Raw genomic sequence first — 19,294 nt, 5'->3', positions numbered from 1 at the left:
GAGCAGAGGGAGGATGACGACAATGACGAGCGACGACATATGCACGCGAGACTTTCTTGGGAGCCTCGAGACATTTCACACGTGCTTAATTGCACGCATGCAACAAGACGCACGCGGTCTCGGAGAAAATGCATGATGCTGGTCCGGCATTGTCCGCGATGAGTGACTCGAAGTCTCAACGAAACCAAGTGAACGTCATACATTCTCCTCGAGTCGATGGAAATTGACGGCCAGAAGAGATCGTGGAGCATCTGCGCACGATTCAAGCGGACGAAGCCGATCTCCATGTGACACGCGAAGAAGCTAATCACACTGGAATTAAGCGTGTCGCTTCTATCTATGCCCGGGGCATTTCTGCAACATGGCTAGATTTTATGCATGCACTTTGCGCCCAGAAATCGGCATGTGGATCTGCAGTCGCGCCTATGTTCTACGACAACCGGACGACACGGAATTGGTTGCATTGCGCACAGCTGAGTCGTGCTATGCAGTGCATAGTGGGGTCTAGAATACATAAATCACCGAGCAAACTCCAGCAGAGAAGACATCACCGATCCACCGGCTGATGAGACCTGACTTCACATTGAAGGATGTCCAGGTGTGAGGGACGGATAAGGCGAAAAAGGGTAAATTGTGGAGAAGACCGGAGCAGCAGTTGATGAGAGACAACTGGATGCGAACGAGAAGGGGTGAGGGACGGGGAAAGCTCAGACTCTCCCTCATCAAACGGCCGGGTCACTTCCCGCGTCACCACTTTTTCTCTCTCTTTTCCCTCTGCCCTAGGGGGGAAAAAGCGGCACACCACACCACCACCCATTACTACCTTCTGCCCTCCACCACCAACAGAAGTGCAATTTCAGGCACGCACACGCTTCCCATACACAGCCGCATCGGCCATTTCGGCGTCGCGCTACTCCCTGGCGCGTCGTCTCTCTCTCTCTCCTCCGGCTTCGACCGCACACATGCTCACCCGCACTGTCTCCCTGTCCGGCTCCTACCCATTGTCGACCGCCGCATCATCATCTCGACCACCACCACCACCAACCACCATCGGTGATTCACCTCGTCCTCGTCCCTCTACTGCTCCTCCTCCTTCTCTTACACCTGCATACTGGATCGCTGCGACCATAATCACTCCCAATTCCGGCCGCGCACGGTTGGCATCATTGTCCTTTCCGACCTAAAGCCTGACATCACCATTGTGGTCTCTTCTACAATCCGCTCTCTCCATTATACTCCGTGTTACCGCTCTCTCCTTCCACCGCACTCGATCAATTCGGACCATTGAAGACGTCGCTCTACACGGCTTCGTTGACAGCTTGACCAACGTGACAGCTGCACGCCTAGAGATTGCCAGCTCGATAACATCACGCGTCTGGTCATCCGTCACCGTCCATCCTCTGCTGCTCCAAATTCATCGGTCACAAGCCGTCAGAATTCCGCCAGTCGCTCTGGTGGCATTGTCGTCTTGTGGCCGCATCTCGTCTGGATTGTTGCAACATCTATCCCTCACCGATTCGCATTGCTCGACATAATACTAATCAACTAATTCTAATCCGTTCATCTCAGACGCCATGCCTGCTATTCGCGCGTTCAACCCCTTTGCTGCTGCTATCGCCGCCGACGAAGCGACCTTGGTCCTGTCCGACAAAGGTTCTGCTCGCATCGAAGTGGCCGAGAGCGAGCCTCTCAAGTCCTCACCTCGTGCTCAGCGCTCAATCTTCTCGCTCTCCTTCTCCAATAAAACCAGCAAGCCTGCAGGAAAACCACTCGAGGCGCAGACGTCGGCCCTCAGCCTACCCACCATCAATCTCACCACAGCTACTGCAGAAAAGATGAAGATGGATGAGACACCAAAGCCACTCACATTGTTCCAGCCGCCCTCGCCGGCCGAGGCAAAGCGCATTGCGAGACAGCATGCGGCTTTTGGTCCACTCGGCTCAAAACAACACCTCTACTCATCACGCTTTGTTGGCACTGAGTTTCCGGAGCCTATCGAAGATGAGCCGCCGTATTATTACTTGATCACGACCTACATCTCATACCTCATCCTCATCATTTTCGGTCACGTCCGCGACTTCTTCGGCAAGAAGTTCAAGCCCGAGCAATACAAGCAATTACGAGAATACGACGGATATGCTCCTTTGAACTCTGATTTCGACAACTTTTACATTCGTCGACTGCAGCTGAGAATCAACGACTGTTTCAGGCGACCGGTCACTGGCGTTCCAGGCCGTTTCATCACACTGCTCGACCGCACCAGTGACGACTTCAACCTCTCCTTCAAGCTCACTGGCACAACGACCCAGACGCTTAACCTGTCCTCGTACAACTATCTGGGATTCGCACAGGCAGAGGGCGAGTGTGCCGACACTGCCGAGTTGGCTGTCAAGAAATACGGTATTTCATACTGCTCCCCTCGTGGAGACGTCGGCACTAGCGACTTGCACAACGAGGTCGAAACCCTTGTTGCCAGCTTCATCGGCAAAGAAGCAGCTACCATTTACTCCATGGGCTTCGTGACCAACGCCACCATCTTCCCTGCTCTGGTCGGTAAAGGCTGTCTTTTGATCTCAGATCAGCTCAACCACGCGTCGATTCGTTACGGTGCACGCTTGTGCGGTGCTGTTATCGACATGTTCAAGCACAACGACATGCAAGACCTGGAACGTCTTCTGCGTGAACGGATCTCTCAAGGTCAACCGCGGACACACCGTCCCTGGAGAAAGATCCTGGTCGCCGTCGAAGGTCTGTACAGCATGGAGGGTAACATGTGCAACCTTCCCGGCCTCGTCGCATTGAAGAAGAAGTACAAGTTCGCTCTCTACGTCGACGAAGCCCACTCCATTGGCGCTCTTGGTCCTCGTGGACGTGGTGTTTGCGACTACTTTGGCATTGACCCGTCTGAGATTGATATCCTCATGGGTACCTTTACCAAGTCCTTCGGTGCCAACGGTGGTTATATTGCTAGCAGCAAGGCTCTCATCGACAAAATTCGTGTTACCAACGCAGGAACAATCTTCGGTGAAACTCCTACACCCGCCGTGCTTGCTCAAATCAGCTCCAGTCTGCGCATCATCGCTGGCGAAATCGTCCCGGATCAAGGTGAAGAGCGTCTGCAACGTCTCGCCTTTAACAGCCGTTACCTCCGCCTTGGATTGAAGCGACTCGGTTTCATCGTCTACGGTCATGACGACAGCCCGATCGTTCCTGTCTTGCTCTACCACCCCGCCAAGATTCCCGCCTTCTCCCACGAGATGCTGAAGCGCAAGATTGCTGTTGTAGTCGTGGGCTACCCGGCAACACCTCTCATCTCCTCGCGTGCCCGCTTCTGTGTCAGCGCTGCTCACACTAAAGATGATCTCGACCGTGTCCTCGCCGCCTGTGACGAGGCTGGTGACGTTCTTCAGCTCAAATTCAGCTCTGGCATTGCAGGAGGTCAAGTACCAAAGCCCGACGGATCGGACAATGACAAGGAGGTCGAGGTTCGCTCTTGCCTCGAGGGCAATGGCGAGCCCGCTCTCATCGCCCCTCGATGGAAGCTCGATGAGGTCCTCCGTCGCGGTGTCAAGGACGTCAAACAACCTCTCTGTTAGATTCCCAACCTTCTCTGGCAGTAGTTCGGCGTTTGACAGCAACACATCAGCTCATCCATCCCCCTGATGAGAATTTATTCCCGCGGAAATAGACTGTCAAGAAAACTTCAACGCAATACCGCCTGCAAAGGCAAGCTCCGGCACAAACATGATGAACATTGCAAGGCGAGGCGCAAGGTTTCGCAGCCAATCGTGCCCCCACCGAAACATTACGGCCAATCCAACACATTCTCTTCTCTCCGCATTGCGCGACGGACCTCTTTTACAAAGAATATACCTTTCTTGCTCCGGCTCTTTTTCGTCCCACACGCTCCGTGGGTACCTTTCCCCACTTCCCGAGATATCATCTCTGGAAGCGGCACACAAACACCTCATACCTTCTGAGGAAAGAAAGAGCGATCATCGTGCACATTTTCGCACATCCGATCCGCGTCGAGTCTTTGTTTGCTCGGGTCTCCCCATATTGCAAGGCGTTTCGCGGCGAGAGGGCGGTGATCACGGCGAAGGAACCCCTATTTTTCTCATATTTTCATCCTGCCGAAGTCTTCGGACTTCTTTTTAATGGCGAGGCTCGGGTTTTTTTGTTCCAGGCCTGTGGCGAAGGTTGCTATCTTGGGAAGGGGATGAGGAAATGTGTTTGAAAGAGCGTGCGTCTACATGTTTTTGTGTAGCGCGTGGACATGGGTGCCCATGGGAATTTGTCGTAGGATCATACATGGATCTGACGTTGAGGGATGATGGTGGTCCGTGATAAGGAATGGAAAGGGATAGGAGGAAGAAGACCTTTTTAGATAGTGAAGAGATAGAACAATATCAACAATGATATCACAAAAACAAACAAGAAAATGGTCATCAACGTCCTGTGTCATTCCGTTGTCGCGATCATCGTCACCTCGTCCCAAGTAATCGTGTCAAGTAGAAATACGAAGTCCCTTCCAATTGGCTAGCTAAGAATATCAATGCTTGTCATGATACATCCTGTCCCCTGAAGCTTCATACGTGTACATTCTATCCTCGTCGTCCAACTCCCCTTCACCTTCGCCTCGTCGCCGCCGAGGACGACCTTCTTCAAAGTGATACATCATCGGTCTCCCACGTCCTCCTACCCGCCGAGTCGGCGATGACCATTCGGGATAACCTCCCTCGGGGCCATCGACCATTGGCCTCCGAGCCTCGTATGACGCGGGTGGAAAGGAAGAGGCAGGAGCGGAGTAGCGTTGGTGCACACGAGGTCGTGATGGCCCGCTAGAGAAACCCGGACGGAATCCTCCGTCATCATCCGCAGTGACGATGCGTCTTGGAGACGACCTCGGCTCGTTCTCTGACGCTCTGAGCGATGCTCCTCGCGAGGGATCTCTTCGAGAGGTCAAAGGCGATGGTGATGGTGATGATGATGGGATGCTGGGCAGAAGGACCTCCTCGTAGTCGTGATAGCGCGGTTGGCCCCAGCGGACGTGCTTCGTACCTCTCATGGGGCTGCTGTCGGCGCGGCGGAGCGGACGGCGCGAGGTTGCTAGTGAAGAGGAATTGCGGCGATTCACGTGGGTTGTACTGATGTGGTGGAGGGATGGGCGGCCACGATGGTCAGACTGCTCGGAGGTAGGATCACGGTGATGACGGACATGGCGTGGCTGAGAGTCCTGGCCTTGAGTCGATATCCTCTCCAGGTTCCGTGTTGCAGAGTAGTCTTTGGCCATGCCGTCGTCAGATGAATTTCTCTCGTCTTCAAAGGTGGCTGGTCTATAACGACCTCTGCGGAGAAGAGGCAGTTCTCTTTCGAGATCGTTGCTAGAAGACCGGTCGGCAGCATTTTGACGATTTTGCAGTGGCTGTGTACGTGTTCCAGCACTTTTGACATGTCCTTGTGCCCGAGAGTGATATATCGAGTCATCGATGTTTGGAAACGGACTCCGCCTTCTGACGCAGCGTCTCAGGATCACGTGTATCTCCAACGCATTGGGCTTGTCTTGAGATGGGAGGAGCCCGATGCATTGTAGGCACCATATGGCGCTGCTGTCCTTTTCGTAAGCTTCGCACCCTTTGATGAGAGCAGTGATTCGGTGCTGTTCTGTGGGCAGGAGAGCTCGAAACGAATTCGATGTCGACTCTTCTGTCGTCCCGAGCAGATTTCTGTTGAGGTTTCGAATCTCTCCTTCTGTCAAGATCCGGCACCGTTTCCAGTCCCAGGGCCAATCGGCAGCGATTTCAGCACACGTCGCGAGGATTGACAATGAGAACGCGTGATACTCGTCAAATATAACACGCGGACGTTCATTCGTGTTTACCTCCTGCGGCAAGGAAGCACCAAGTTCAGTTCGTGCTCGTGTTTGTCCGTCCGAACCCGACGTGTGTGCTGTGGGGTATTGATGTCTCATTATGATGTTGTAAATTGTCAATTTGGAACGTGGTCTTATGATTCAAAGTCGATGGCTGTGGGAGGCATTAGTCAGGGGTGGTACTGAGGATTGTGGAGCACAAGTCAAGTACACGATCGATGCTGACTTGATATGAACATTGAGGGTATTGCCTCACTTTCGTTTGAAGTATCGATTTGTGAAAGGCTTGATTGGTGATCTACAGCACTGGAATATTGCCAAAGCAGGAGGCTTGGATGCTGCTATTTATCATAGTATTGTGACAACTTGGGCAATTTAATGTCGTCGTGACATTCGGCAATTGCGTCGGCCATGGCCGGAGGCCACCCTCATAGCAGTTGCGTGCTCTCAAAATTGACAGCAAGCCTACAGGGAAGTGATGATGAAATGCATGCACCATCGTGAGAGAATCATGGTTTCCGCCAGCCTTGTGTTACAATAAGCATTGCCACGCGAAGTGAGCTGGGCATCAACGTCCGAGCAACGAATCGCCATTTGACCGGAGGGGAAAAGTTTGATATCATTGAACCTAGCTTATTCCGCTCGTGAGGTTCGTGATGTGAAAGCCAAAAGCGGTTCGGAGCAGTGAGGTTGGAGAGTGCTCCCACGCCACAGCATGCCGCGGATCAAACGACCCCACGCCTTGCTGCCATTGTGATACCTGCACTTCAAGTCAATTCTCCGCACATTTCCCTTGCCCATGTACGAGGGAACAATGCTGAGCTGGAGGTGCAAGTTTGGTTGCAACTTGAAGCCACACGCATCTTCGTGGGGGATGACGGAACAGTCTTCAAATTGATCTCCGACAGGGACTTCTAAACCCATTGCGTGACGGGGCAAGAAGACCATGCATCCGGTGGTAGGATCAGGTACAAGCCTGATGTCGTTTAAGGCAAAACGAAAGCGGTACAGTGTACTACCACGGGGTGTACTATATTCCGACCAACCTTGGAAGGAATCAGGAGCGCAGTCCGATATCTTCGGCAGTTGAAGAACCAGCCATACTGCCGTCGATAGCACGTGCATCATTGTCGTATCGTGGAGTCGGGTTCAACCGGAAGACAGCAGGCTTGACGATGGAGGGTCCCAGTCACTTGCATGCCGCGAACAGTGCGCTGTCATTCGATGCGCGTCTGGCCGCAACACGATACGCCGAGATATGCAGCCAGGCATAGATCCTTCAGATGACCCTGTGACCACTTCAAGGCACGATTGTTACCATGTGACTCTGCAATCGGTGAGATCATCTTGCAACCGGACATCCGACCGAGCTTGTCGCGCCGTGCATACAAGTACCGACCGTGGAATCATGCATGGTCGGTCGGTCCGGGAGTTCCGCGATGAAGTACCGAGGCTATCGCCACGTCACTCGTCACTCGTCACTCCGCCATGGACATGTGAGGCCAATCTTTGGTGGTGTAACTTTCGCGGACGAGTAGCAGGTCGGCACTTGTTGCTTATTATACGGGAAACAGACGCAATGCAGATTGTCAGACTGCGTCATTACGAGTCGACTGTGTACAAGGATGTAAAGCCGTCTAGGGCAGAATTTGGCGACGTGCCTTTATTGCCACGAAATACGCAGGCGGAAGTGCATTTGGGATCGTGGTGTTTGTACGACGTGAGGTTGTCTGTTGGTCATGTGATGATGATGTGATGTGAGGGCCTGGTTCGCCTTAGGGTTGGGGTCGGGTTTAGCTGAACATGTACTCACAGTCAGAGCCAACAATGCACGAACAACCGTTCCCGGGGCTGGGCCGCCTGCACCGAGCTGGATGAACATGGGACATTTGGAATGTTAAGAAGGTGAGTGACTATCGACATATACAAGTGTACAATCTACATCAGCCCAATATTTGTGACAACAGAGGGCCTTACATCATTGAACAGTCACTTGAACAAAAACGCACTTGCGCAATCCAACCCTGCCTGCTGATCAGAGATTCACGCACTGACCAGGTCATTGTACAAACAAACTAAAGGATATTCAAAAATGTGTTGCGAGGTGCAGCACTGCCTTCTTCGTCCAAGGCTTGTGCCACGTCCATAGGGACGAAGAGATCACTCGACTGACCAGCATGGGTGCCCACGCCAGCGCTGAATCCATTCATGGCTTTGGTGAAGAGAGACACATCCCGGGTGACCGGACCTACCACCTGGTCCATACAAGGACCGCCAGCAGTCCATCGGACACGCTGCATTTTGCATTTCCTCCCGCTTGCTCCGTCGTTCTCGTTGTCGGTGGTGTGAAAGAAGGCGACGGTCGAGTCTTTGAAGTTCAGGAAACAGCCAAGCCCAGGCCCATACGGCCCGTGAGTTCCACTTTGCAGCAGTGGCACATCACTCTTCTGCCAGGAGCGGGGTTCGAGAGGACTACCTCCGAGAAATCGAAGTGTGTTTATCTTGGACTCCTTTGTCCAGTTGGCACTGCAGCTGTAGGCGATTCCTTGCCAAAAGGAATCTGGTGACTCAAGCCACTGCGGGCCTTCGACGAATCCGCGATCCCGATACCTCTCGAAAGGGCGATCTGGCCGACAAATCATCACCGGAGTAGATGCGACTGTGACTGGGTCAAACAGCGGCGCTATAAAGAGCTGTTGGTCCGGCTCCGACTCCTTGTGCTCGATCTGATCAAGAGATTGAGCCGAGTACACCAAATAGTGCCTCCCGTCGATCATGATGACGGTACTGTCGATTGCGAATTGACGTTGATCCAATCCTCTGACGGGCCCCATGAATTCCCAAGAGTTTCCATGAGGATCCATTTCCGCTGGAGGCCCTCTCAGCACGTAAATTCGATGCGACTTGTCGCCCAATTTAGTGTCCGCCGCGGAGAAATATATGTACCAGAGTCCTCGCATGCAATGTAGTTCCGGTGCCCATAGTTGTGCAGAGCAAGCGGTGCCTGAAGGAGGTACCCTGTAGTACCATAGTCAATAAGGCATACACGCTACGCTGTCGGGCTTCATACCAAACCTGACCAGTGTGTGGCTTGTCCTACAAGTCATTCAGGCATCGGGCATCCCACATGGGGATTCGATTGTCGGCGGTGAACATGAAATAGAATTTGCCGTTGACATAGCGGATATGAGGATCGGGCGTAGGTCTGTCGGTGACGTTGTAGCAGATATTGTTGTAGGACATGATTGAGATTTTGAGCAAAGTAGTTTCAGGAATGGTTTCAAGAGGGGTTTGTTTGATATAGGAAATGATGCACGATTGATGGTTGAATATCAAATGAAGGTCTCTGACATCTTCAGCGTTCAGAGGCTGCTGAGGCAGGTGTTACTGCAGCGCGAAACGCGGACATGTCGTTGCCCTATGTGCGTGCTTCAACTCTCCGATGATTATGCAGCAGCGACGGGCCATGCCATGGCAATTGTCGATTTGGAATATACCTGGGTACCTAGGTAGGTAGCATTCGCTGCATGTTCTCTGTCTGTGAGTGGAGATTTTGTCAATTCCACCTGCATAGAATCACTTCAGAAGCCACGGCGATCCACACTGAAGCACGGAGCTGTCGCTCCGGTGTTTCGAAACGTGCTCGGAAGAGAATATGCGTTTCAACAGATCTCAGATTGGAGTTTGTCGTCATTGATAGATCCGGACTTTTGGATTACGGTACCTGGGTGATTACAATGACACAGATTTCGGTCGTGGCGGATGAAGTGCTCCGAAGATATGGTAGGTACCAGGTTCAAGGCCCAGACCCGCGAGGTTCCAGTGCCTAATTTACAAGGTTTTGTCTCTGGTGGGTGATGTCCGCGTCGGATGAATTGTATCCTACCAAAGCCTTTCAGGATATCCTGTAACATGTCGTCAGAATAACGGTGCAGATGCAGATGTCTTGGTGTTCACTGCGCAGATGCTATCAAATTCACAACAATTACGTAGAGACGATAGAACTTCCTGCATGGAGTATGCACGAAATGAAGATCATCAAACGGGTGTGCCCGCTGCGTCGCCAAGGTGATGAGGACCCATGATTGGCCGGTTTGTATTTACCCCAGAGATTCGAGAACGCCCAATTGCAAGAGCCGCGTCAGGGAGACAAAGAAAGAGAGAGAGGAGAAAGCCGTGGGCGAAGTTTATTATTACTGCAAACGCCGCGCGTGCTCGACTACTAGCACTGTAATTAATTAACACTCGGCTCAAATCACCTTAGCGCTTTGAACACATCCTCCTTTCATGAAACAGATCGTCCTTCCTCCTCACCACATTGTATTCGTGTACACTACGACTTGAATCGCCACAGCGCACAGCAGTCGCAAAATCGACCGTCTTTTCCTTCCGACCAGGCAACACATTCATTACATTTCGAATCTACCAAAACCGCGCGACTCTCGGCCGCAACAAACATTCGCTTCACTTGCTTCGGGAGAGCGAAAGTCGCCCCCGTATCGATCGCATTTCGAGCACGAGAACACCGCACAATTAATACCACGACCACAACACATCATCACATCGCAATGCGCTTCTCAACGTCAATATCTTGCCTACTGGCATATTCAGCATCCTACGCGCTCGCCTTCGACTCCACAAACTCCACCAGCGAGGACCCGTCACCCGCACAAGACGTCGAGTGAGTCCGCCTCTTTCCCCCTTCCCAGATCGCACAAGCGCAATGGAGAGAGACTCCTAACCGATCCTTCTCCATCGCGAAACGAAAAAGCACAAAGACTGACCACTCCGTCAACCGAACAGACCGCGACAAGTCACAGGCGTAAACCTCGGCCTCGTCCAAAACCCCCTCCAAGTACCGCCCGTCACCACAATCTTCCTCCCAACATCCTCCGGCCTGTCAGCGACCTGGCTACCCAACATCTACACCCAGACGTTCCCGCCCGTGCCCGAACAATGGCCCTCACCGGTCGCCGGCGAAATCGGATATGGCACGTTGACGAAAGGGAAGCGAGCGGCGCAAATCACGCCGCCGCCGACGGTGCTTGAAACGGGGATTGCGGGGCGGATTCGGCAGTGAACTAAAGGACAGGGGGAGAAGAAAAATGAGGAGATAGGTAGGGTGAGGCGGGGTTGCATGTCCCTCGAGAGGGTGGATGGAGGAGGAAGGGGTGGCAGTGCTGGTCATGGGTGTGATCGGCGATTCCTTGGGGGAGAAATCCCTGGAGAATCCGTCATCAACCTCGAACTCCCTGGCCTGGCTACGCACGGCGTTTCTCGGTCGGAAAGCGGCTGCAATGCGACTTTGTCGCCGTGTGTTTGGATCACGGACCCCACTGGTTGGGATCCCACCAAATTGGAGGCATGGCGAAGGGCGGGCAAGAGGAGCACGGATTGGGTAGTCCTTCGAGGGTGTCGGGCGAGAGACATCGGTCAGGCGAGAGAGCCAGGGGGCGGGGCTTCCTTTGACCTTTATTCTGTGTAGCGTTTTTGGCGTGGTTTTGTTTGGGGCATGGCGTGGGCAAATGGCATAGGGACGGCGTGTGGCAATTATCCTGGAGTCTCATTTGAGGGGAAGGGAACATTCTGATGTTGGGAAACCCTTTGGCGGGTTTTCCTTGTGGCGAAACGCCTCCTTTTCTTCCTTCGATTTTCTATCTCTCTTCTTCCCAGATGGATTTACTGACCTCTTCGAATATTCAGAGACTTCTACTCTCAAAACAATTGAAAGAACTTGTTTACAAGTGAAAGCATGACTCGAATTTCTTATGTTTTCCGTGATGATTGGATACTAGTGTTGCAAGCTCTTGTACAGGCGCTGATTCTACAGTGATGATTTCTAGAAAAGCCAAACAAGGAGTGTCCCGAGAACGACCGCATGCATGACGACCACGAGGGCACATGCCTTCTTCTGCATTGCCAACGAAGGCAAATTTCCATCCGTGGAATTCGTCAAGAATGGCGTCTGGCCGTTGCCGTTCCCGTCCGGGCCTGCAGGACTTGACGATAGATCGACTTCAGGAATATCACAAGTCGTGGCAGTCGCCGTGTTGAGCTGACACGCCTTCATCGACGCCGCTGAGATATTCGCATCGGAGGAGTTGAAGTACGCCTTCACATAGCTGACGGTGAGCGCTGCATCGGACGACGGTGGTCCAGCACTCCAGCCTGGATTGCCATTCGACCAATGCGAAATGTGCAGGCGTCCCGGCGCAGTTGGGATGTTGTCTGTCATGGAATTGACCAGCTTGTTGTCTGCAAAGAAGTCCACTCGACCTGGCAGCCAATCGAAGCGATACTCGATGAACCCCGATGATGGCTCACGCGGCAAGGCCACATGAGCGAAGTTGGGCGAACCTGGTGCGGTATACCCTAGTCCACCGTTCTCTGGAGACTGGATGACGAGGTTCACTGAGGCGTTATTGGGCAGCTGCTGTTTGGACAGAAACTCCATGTCGATTTCCGAGGTGTCGTCGCGGTAGAAGAAGAATGCGCCACAGGTGCCATTAACCGTTGTTGTCTTCAATCCGATGCGAAAACTGCCGTATAAGATGTCGCCGCGCTGCATCACGATTTCCGCGCAATGCACCATGGAGCCGCCGCTGTCACCTGGTGTGAGGGTTCTGTTCACCCAGAGTTGCAGGCCAGGATCGCCGCCGCGCACGCTGGAGCCAGCCCAGCTGTGAGGGTCCCGGAGAGGATTTGCAGCGACATTCTTGACGTCGAAACTGCGGCCTAGAGGACCATTCGCGGCTTGTGCAGTTTGTCTGTACTCCTGTGGGAGCCAGAGATCAAGCTTGGCGGCGTTGCCGATGTGTAGGAAGTCGGTCTCGACCGCTTCGGTGAGTAGGATGGAACCGGATGATGGTGAATCGAGCTTGTAACCGCATGGGCAGTTGGCCGCCGACACAAGGCCAAGTAGCGAGAGGAGGCCGGCGATAGCGAAGTTTGAGATTGGAGAGATAGTCATGTTGCCGTAAGATGTACGGCGATATGGATTTGGAAATGAAGATGCTCGTCCATACTAGGTACTCTGCTACTGCCACAAGTCGTCAGAATGGGGAAGAAGAAAGCAAGAGGGTGGAACAAAGGAAGGTGCGGTGAAAATAGATGAGGAGGAGGAGGAGGAGGAGGAGGAGGAGGAGGAGGAGGAGGAGGAGGAGCAGGAGAAAGAAGTAGTCACATGTGGCTCTCATGAGCATTTCCGTGACTGCCCAGGTGCCGCGTCAACCCCGTATCCTTGTGTGAAAGGCCACTACCTACTACCTAGATACCTAGGGTATTTCATATCTGCAGGTGGGCAATCTCCACGCGAGAGAATCTTGGAATGCTCCGGTAGCACAAGGCTGAAACGAGCCGGCCATACTACCTAGGTACCTAGGTATCCTTAAGTCGTGTCCGTGTTTCTTTCATGACCACGGGAACTTGGAATGAAACGGATCATCATCACTGCAGGCGTTCTTCATCATCCAGCCGCAACCCTTGTGTGACCACGGGAGAAAAGGAGAAGCCCTGGAGTGCAAATACAGAAATATGATGGATTGGTATCTCTCGGTCTGTACGCGGCTATCGCGCAAGGTCGTCAACACATTGATGGGACACGTAAAATTCTCAAGCTCGCGCCAAATACGCCAGAACTCCTATGCCGCCCGTGAGAAAGCAAAAAACATCCAAAAATGTATGATCAGATGAATCATCAGCATACCTCCTCCGCCCCGCTTCCGTGAAAAGTACCAGCCCCAGCCGTTTCATCCTCGCAGTCGGCTGCCCAGGTTGTATTCTCGAAAAAAATTGCAAATTCGTAAATCGCGCCGCTGTTCGGCCAGGATGAAGTTTTGTTTTGAGAGACGGGGCTTCCGACTCGTTTTTCAATGTGGAGGGCCTCCGCGTGAAACTCCTCACAATTTCATGCTCATGTTGAGGACTCGAATCTGATCATGGCTACGCCTATCTCCTTGATCAATAGAGGGCGTGGCTTGTCGTTGTAGAGTATTTTAGATGCATGCCTGCCTTGGGCATGTTGCATGTTGCATGTCGCATCGGCGGCCGGCAGGATATGATCATGAAGGGCATGAAGCCATGGGAGATACCGTGATCACTTTGTCGTGCTCACAGGAATCCTGATTCGGAGAGCAGTCTAGACACAATGTCAGCTCTCGGTCCGGCTTTCCAAAAACCATGTTCTTTACTTACCTTGCGATCTTCTCGTCCTCGCGTTCACGAGGCTCGACTGCCAAACTACGCTCATACATCTCGTGCACATCACTGGCGGTGTCCATATTCTTCTGGAGGTAGTCCTGCAACTCCGGCACGGGCTGCAGCCCGTACGGTACGTTCTGGTATTGTTGAATGTCGCGGATGATCTCGGCCGTCTTGATGCGTTTTCCGAAATTGATCAACGTCGTCTTCTTGAGGATGCTCGGGATTCCGTCCTCGATGAACACCAAGTCGGTGAGGTAAATACCGAAGAAGGGAATGCAAGGCGGATTGGCCTTGTTTAAAGTCTCGCGATACTCGCTGAAGTTCTTGGACGAGCCCATCAGCTTACGCAGGACTTCGAGAGTTGCACTGGTGCGCTGGTGAACCTGGCCCCAGGTGCGAGATAATCGGTGGATTGGTGCAGAGCCCATGGCCGAGATGATGGAAGTCAGGCATGAAAAGTTGTTGAGTTGGCGGCACCTGTCGGCGATGTTGACAAAGTGCTTGATCACGGCGGCACGGCGCTTGACATCGTTTTGCGTCAAAATCATCTGCGCCACCCAGTTCGTGAGCTGGTTGGAGTTGAAAATGAGTGCTTTCAAATTCTCGGCCGGATCGGGCTCGCCCTCTTCGAGTTTCTTCTGCCACGCTTGACCTAGACATTCGGTAGCTTTGATCTTAGTGTACAGCTTGAACTCGAGAATCGTCAGTTGGCGCGCAAATTCCAGTGGGTCGATGTCGAGGAACCTGAGCTTCTTGAGGTTCTTGGGAACAATCGGCGCCGGCGCGTTATTGCTCATGGTCAAGATCAGGCGTTTGCTGGAGGCATCCTGGCTTCGCATTCTTTGTTCGATGGCTGTCATCAGCGGGCCTGCTCCTGGAGTGCTGGTCGACTGTACAGTATCCTTGGCGAATTTATAAATCTCCTGCATAGTCTGCTTGCTGGCCTCATCGTCAGGCTCCATCCAGTAGGTGTCAAACCATGATTTGAGGATGTTGACAACCCGGAATCGAATGGGCTTTTGTTTCTTGTCCGTCCAAATTTGCATATCTTCACCGGAAAGCCCGAAAGGTGGTTGAATGGTCCAACGACGCACCAGCATCGCAAACAGCTCTGCTGCAGTTGTGAAAGATCTATATGTCAACAGGAAGGCGTTGTTGAATTTGTGGTCATGGCGATCGTGTCGAGTCAGCTGCTCTACGAGTCCTACTAATGTTCCACCACGTAATGCTGTCACGCCGTTCTTAGTCTCGTATGTAAGCTCGCCATCGTGATCCAGTCTCAAGTATGAGGGCATCTCGTCGGAATCGCGTGTAGGCTCCGTCGATGCTGGGCTCTCTCCGAAGAACCTCGGGACTTTGTTACTCTCAAGTGACGATGCTGCCGTCGATGCGCTACCTTCGCTGAAGGAATGTGACTGACCGCTGCCGGCCAAACTCGGCCTTGAAGCTGTCGATACGTTTCTCGAATGCTGATCGAAAGTGATGGTGCTGACAGTCCGGCGATGGTCTTCCTTTTCTTTTCCTTTCTCGACTGCAGGCATCGATTCCGCCAGGACTGAAAGACAGAGAAGAACCTGAGCGCAGGTCATATCGAGATCTCTACTGGCGCCTCTTACGCGGTTCAGTCTATCTTCCATCGATTGCCCTCGAACTTCAGCCCATTCGTCGGCCAATGGCATGGATGTATCTTGACAAGCAACAACAAGATCCGAGGTCGCATCGTACATCTTTTGCTTCTGTTCCGCAAATTCGTGCAGTTGCATCGTTTTAAGATGCGCACTGAGCGGAGCGAGATCGATTGACTCTATCGCAGACAAAAACGGCTGACATGTCTCAACGACTTGACTTGCCGATTTGCAAATGGTCGTAGATATTTGTCGATGTCTCTGCGGTGTGACGAGCTTCTCGCGGATTGACAGGTGCTCGTCTAGACGCCTCGTCCGCGCCATGATCATCTGCTTTAGCTCCTCCATTCGTTGAAGAAGTGCCTTGTCAAGCATCGCCGTTGGCTCCGGCGCCAATTCTGGCTCGTCGTCTATAAATGAGATATTGGCCAGAGGGTTGTGTGTCGCGAGACCGTTAGTCTGCCAATTCCCTGCTGTCGTGCTACCTGTCACGAAACCTGGTGTCAGGCGAGGAATCTCCTCTCCTCGCTGCTGTCGTGCAACATCGACAAATGCCATGACGCCATTCTTGAAGAGTTCTGCTTCTTGGAGGCACTTCTGATGCGAATCTACTGCGGGGAAATCTGCCGCTGCGATGTGTGAGGAAAGAACAAGTTTGGAAAACCGAGACATCATTTCTCTGAAGTGCGGGTATAGTGCTTTGTTGTTCGAAATGATTGAAGGATTGCCGGAGTGATTGTCTGTCGTGCCTGAGGCGGCCGCCAATAGCAAGCGCACATAATCTGAGATGTCCTCCGCTCGGCGGACGTACTCGGATCGTTCCCCATTTCGAATAGTCTCGCAATAGCGAGAAACATATTGCGTCGTATGTCGAAGTAAGGCATCCCACGTCAAAGGCGTAGCTTGGGAATCATCGAAGAAGCGGCGCGGTAGAACTGTGTTGCTGAGCATCCCCACAGATGCGTTGGCGAAGGAAGTCATAGTAGTCCCGACTGGCGGAATTCCTTGTTGCAGGGCCGAGAAAGATTCATTGACGCCCGATCTGCTCAAATTCAGTGCATTGGCATCGCTCAAAGAGTCCGTTGAAGCGGCGGGCGACACTCCGTTTTGGAGATTTGACCTGCCAGGGCGCTGCTAAAACGGAAAAGGATGTCAGTGATCGCAGATCGCGCGCACGACACGAACATCGCGAAACTTACATTGGATGACGTTGAGAAAGGTATTTCCTCAGCCTCCGACGCCGAGGTATAATCAGTATCATCGTCACGGTCATGACTGCCCGACATGATGTCGGCAGGTGGTCGCGTTTGGTCAGGAATGAAGACATTGGTGCGATCGCGAGGCCCAGTCTCCGTTGCGGACGATGGAGATTCTAGCGGGAGCTCCATAGTGCTGGCACCAGTCAATGTATTGAAGTAGAAAAGCCTTCCATCTGGTGTGGCCTGTGGTATCCAAAATGCTGCTTCTTCCTGAGTCCTGATCGCCGGCGCTCCATTTCTGCTGCCCACGCCGTTGGCTGCGTGATTTGCTCCACGATTGTGATATTCCTCCTCCAACTCGTCCGCCTCTGATTCAGCCGCGCCCGTAGCGATATGACTTCCAACTTCTTCATCGTACGGAGGTGAAATGACCGTGCAGTAGTTGCTGGGAAACCAACCGCGCACGCCGTGTATTACACCATCCCACCAGCCGCTCTCCAACTGAGTAATGACCTGGATGATGTCGTTTGCTCGGAAACTCAAGCTGATGCGGTCGTCGGCATCGTAATCGTACAGTGCCCGTACATAAAGTTGACCAGGAGGGGCAACGCTGCCTGAGAGCCCATTCATAATGTGCGTCAATCGAGCTGGAAGTGCCACCGGATGAGGGCCCGCCAACAGAAGATCAAAGACAAGTTCAGTCGCGCCAGCACGTAAGAATATCGAGAAGTCCAATTAGCTATTGCCTGCGCCGGAGAACCAGTTCCCGCTGGCGAGGCGCAGATGTTGACGAGGTGCAAGAAGAGAATTCAGGCAGAAAACCGTCCAAGATTGCGATACAGGAGAGCGACAGTGAGAATAGATTGATGTAGTCGCACCGGGAGTCGTAGTCAAACAACACGGATGCCGATGTTGAGCGTTGGGTGTAATTCTCCACCGATCCGTACGCAGAGGGTATGGCACCTTTGTCTACCTCCGCGTTGTGTTGCCGCAGTCGCCGCGCCTCGTCGCCTCTCCGCGTTGTGTGTAAGCGTACGTGCGTGTGTGCGGGCGCGCGTGTGTATTGTGGTCGTCTGTCGCAGGGCCTTTCGATCTGTCGATCTACCCATACGATGGGGATCTTACTTCAGTAGTATGCGAACAGATGCAAGTTGATACGTTGTGATTCCCACTGGCATGTGCAGTTGTGCAGGTACCCTGACTCCTCACTTGCGCTCTCCTCCACAACCCACCTTGCGCTCTCCTAATATAAAGCACAACCCTGTCTCAGAATGGCGGGATGGCCCACACGCTTGCGGCAGCAATATCTACAAGTGCCCAAACATATGCTACCCGTCTGTATACAGTACACTCGCTCCCTACCATACGAACAGGATTGATCCCCGAATGTCGTTCTATCGGATGTGAAATATGGACAGCCTTCAATCTTTTTCCTGCTGGTCGAGGCTAGCGAAATGATCGTGGAGCAGCGTGGCATCAATCGACAATGACAACGATGATGACGAGGGCCACATGCGCTGGTTCTCGTCGTGACGAAAATACGCTTTTGCGAGACGGTGATGGATAGCGCCGCTACGATGGATACCCACTGACCAGTCGCTGGATCTCGGCCTTAGGACCTAAATTGTCACTCATCTTTCTGCTCCCCGAGGGCTTCCAGAGAGCGGACCAGGCGCGATGCAAGTTGTCTTTACCGAGGCACAACACGCAACTTCATCCAACATTTCAATTTATTTTAGCGAGCGACAGCCACCTTTTGCTGAAGTACATCGCCAGTGACATGAATACTTGATTGCAAGGCTGTCTGAGCATACGTACGAGAGCGAGAGCCACGGCGACAATCGGATCGATCTGCTGTGGTGAAATTGCTCTCCGATGGGTTGCGACTATGCTGTATGTATAATTTCTGTGTTCGCGAAGCACATCTGCAGCCCTGCAGAACAGTCCTAGGACACGATGCTACAGGACAAACGTGACAGAATTATCCGATTGCAAGCGAAATTTTTGGTTGCACTTGTTCTGGACACATCCGCCCAGGCGTTGAAGAGAAATCATGGGTGATGTGGTGAAGCGAAACTTGGATCCTGATAGCACGACGTTTGATGCGCGTCGGTGGATGGAGTGAATACCTACCCAGGTAGGTATCTTGCAAATGATCGTGAAATACGCGAAAGCAAGGCATGGCTTCCCCATATCCAACCGAACGATTTCCTGTAGGCCCGGGGATTCTGGGTGCATAAGGTTGTTCAACGGCAGCGCGATTCTCCCGAATTATGATTGATGCTCAGTCAGCAGTGAAATCGCGTGAAGCTCAATTAAGAGCACGCGTTCTCGAGACATGCTTGTAATTCGAAGCATTCGGGAAGACCAATAACGCCAATAAACTGCAAAAAGAT

The 19,294-nt window shown here is 52.7% G+C and overlaps 7 protein-coding genes across 7 annotated transcripts; 2 read left to right on the top strand and 5 right to left on the bottom strand.

Annotated features, from left to right (window-relative positions):
* Positions 1-1,841: 1,841 nt before the first annotated feature.
* K489DRAFT_310267 (serine palmitoyl transferase subunit 2) lies at positions 1,842-3,596 on the top strand (the record flags this gene model as incomplete). The annotated part of the gene is made up of 1 exon (XM_033600693.1): positions 1,842-3,596. The coding sequence occupies one exon, from the start codon at positions 1,842-1,844 to the stop codon at positions 3,594-3,596; it is 1,755 nt and encodes a 584-aa protein (XP_033464098.1).
* Positions 3,597-4,552: 956 nt separating this feature from the next.
* K489DRAFT_366264 (uncharacterized protein) lies at positions 4,553-5,971 on the bottom strand (the record flags this gene model as incomplete). Its single annotated transcript, XM_033602752.1, has 1 exon — positions 4,553-5,971. The coding sequence occupies one exon, from the start codon at positions 5,969-5,971 to the stop codon at positions 4,553-4,555; it is 1,419 nt and encodes a 472-aa protein (XP_033464097.1).
* Positions 5,972-6,505: 534 nt separating this feature from the next.
* Positions 6,506-7,000, bottom strand: K489DRAFT_366263 (uncharacterized protein; the record flags this gene model as incomplete). Its single annotated transcript, XM_033602751.1, has 1 exon — positions 6,506-7,000. One exon carries the CDS (start codon positions 6,998-7,000, stop codon positions 6,506-6,508), a length of 495 nt encoding a protein of 164 aa, XP_033464096.1.
* An 861-nt stretch (positions 7,001-7,861) lies between these two features.
* Positions 7,862-9,115, bottom strand: K489DRAFT_348078 (glycoside hydrolase family 43 protein; the record flags this gene model as incomplete). The annotated part of the gene is made up of 2 exons (XM_033602363.1): positions 7,862-8,890; positions 8,973-9,115. 2 exons carry the CDS (start codon positions 9,113-9,115, stop codon positions 7,948-7,950), a joined length of 1,086 nt encoding a protein of 361 aa, XP_033464095.1. The 3' UTR covers positions 7,862-7,947.
* A 1,325-nt stretch (positions 9,116-10,440) lies between these two features.
* Positions 10,441-10,952, top strand: K489DRAFT_405807 (uncharacterized protein; the record flags this gene model as incomplete). Its single annotated transcript, XM_033607187.1, has 2 exons — positions 10,441-10,553; positions 10,676-10,952. 2 exons carry the CDS (start codon positions 10,441-10,443, stop codon positions 10,950-10,952), a joined length of 390 nt encoding a protein of 129 aa, XP_033464094.1.
* Positions 10,953-11,628: 676 nt separating this feature from the next.
* Positions 11,629-12,958, bottom strand: K489DRAFT_375146 (glycoside hydrolase family 16 protein). The gene has a single exon (XM_033603624.1). The coding sequence runs from the start codon at positions 12,840-12,842 to the stop codon at positions 11,712-11,714; it is 1,131 nt and encodes a 376-aa protein (XP_033464093.1). The 5' UTR covers positions 12,843-12,958; the 3' UTR covers positions 11,629-11,711.
* An 814-nt stretch (positions 12,959-13,772) lies between these two features.
* On the bottom strand, positions 13,773-17,664 carry K489DRAFT_5469 (guanine-nucleotide dissociation stimulator CDC25). The gene is made up of 3 exons (XM_033608709.1): positions 16,899-17,664; positions 14,066-16,830; positions 13,773-14,009 (listed from the first exon to the last, which is right to left on the bottom strand). The coding sequence occupies exons 1-3, from the start codon at positions 17,526-17,528 to the stop codon at positions 13,982-13,984; spliced, it is 3,423 nt and encodes a 1,140-aa protein (XP_033464092.1). The 5' UTR covers positions 17,529-17,664; the 3' UTR covers positions 13,773-13,981.
* Between the last annotated feature and the right edge of the window lie 1,630 nt (positions 17,665-19,294).

The sequence above is a fragment of the Dissoconium aciculare genome (genome assembly GCF_010015565.1).
Source record: "Dissoconium aciculare CBS 342.82 unplaced genomic scaffold K489scaffold_1, whole genome shotgun sequence".
Lineage (NCBI taxonomy): Eukaryota > Fungi > Ascomycota > Dothideomycetes > Mycosphaerellales > Dissoconiaceae > Dissoconium > Dissoconium aciculare.
This window is presented reverse-complemented; position numbering and strand designations above follow the sequence as displayed.

Excerpts from the sequence above, each read along its gene's own strand:
- K489DRAFT_375146 (XM_033603624.1), bottom strand. The coding sequence starts at position 12,842 with ATGACTATCTCTCCAATCTCAAACTTCGCTATCGCCGGCCTCCTCTCG.
- K489DRAFT_5469 (XM_033608709.1), bottom strand. The coding sequence starts at position 17,528 with ATGAATGGGCTCTCAGGCAGCGTTGCCCCTCCTGGTCAACTTTATGTA. Across the intron at positions 16,831-16,898 it reads CTTTCTCAACGTCATCCAAT|CGCCCTGGCAGGTCAAATCT; the intron begins GTAAGTTTCGCG and ends CCGTTTTAGCAG. Across the intron at positions 14,010-14,065 it reads GAGGACGAGAAGATCGCAAG|ACTGCTCTCCGAATCAGGAT; the intron begins GTAAGTAAAGAA and ends CATTGTGTCTAG.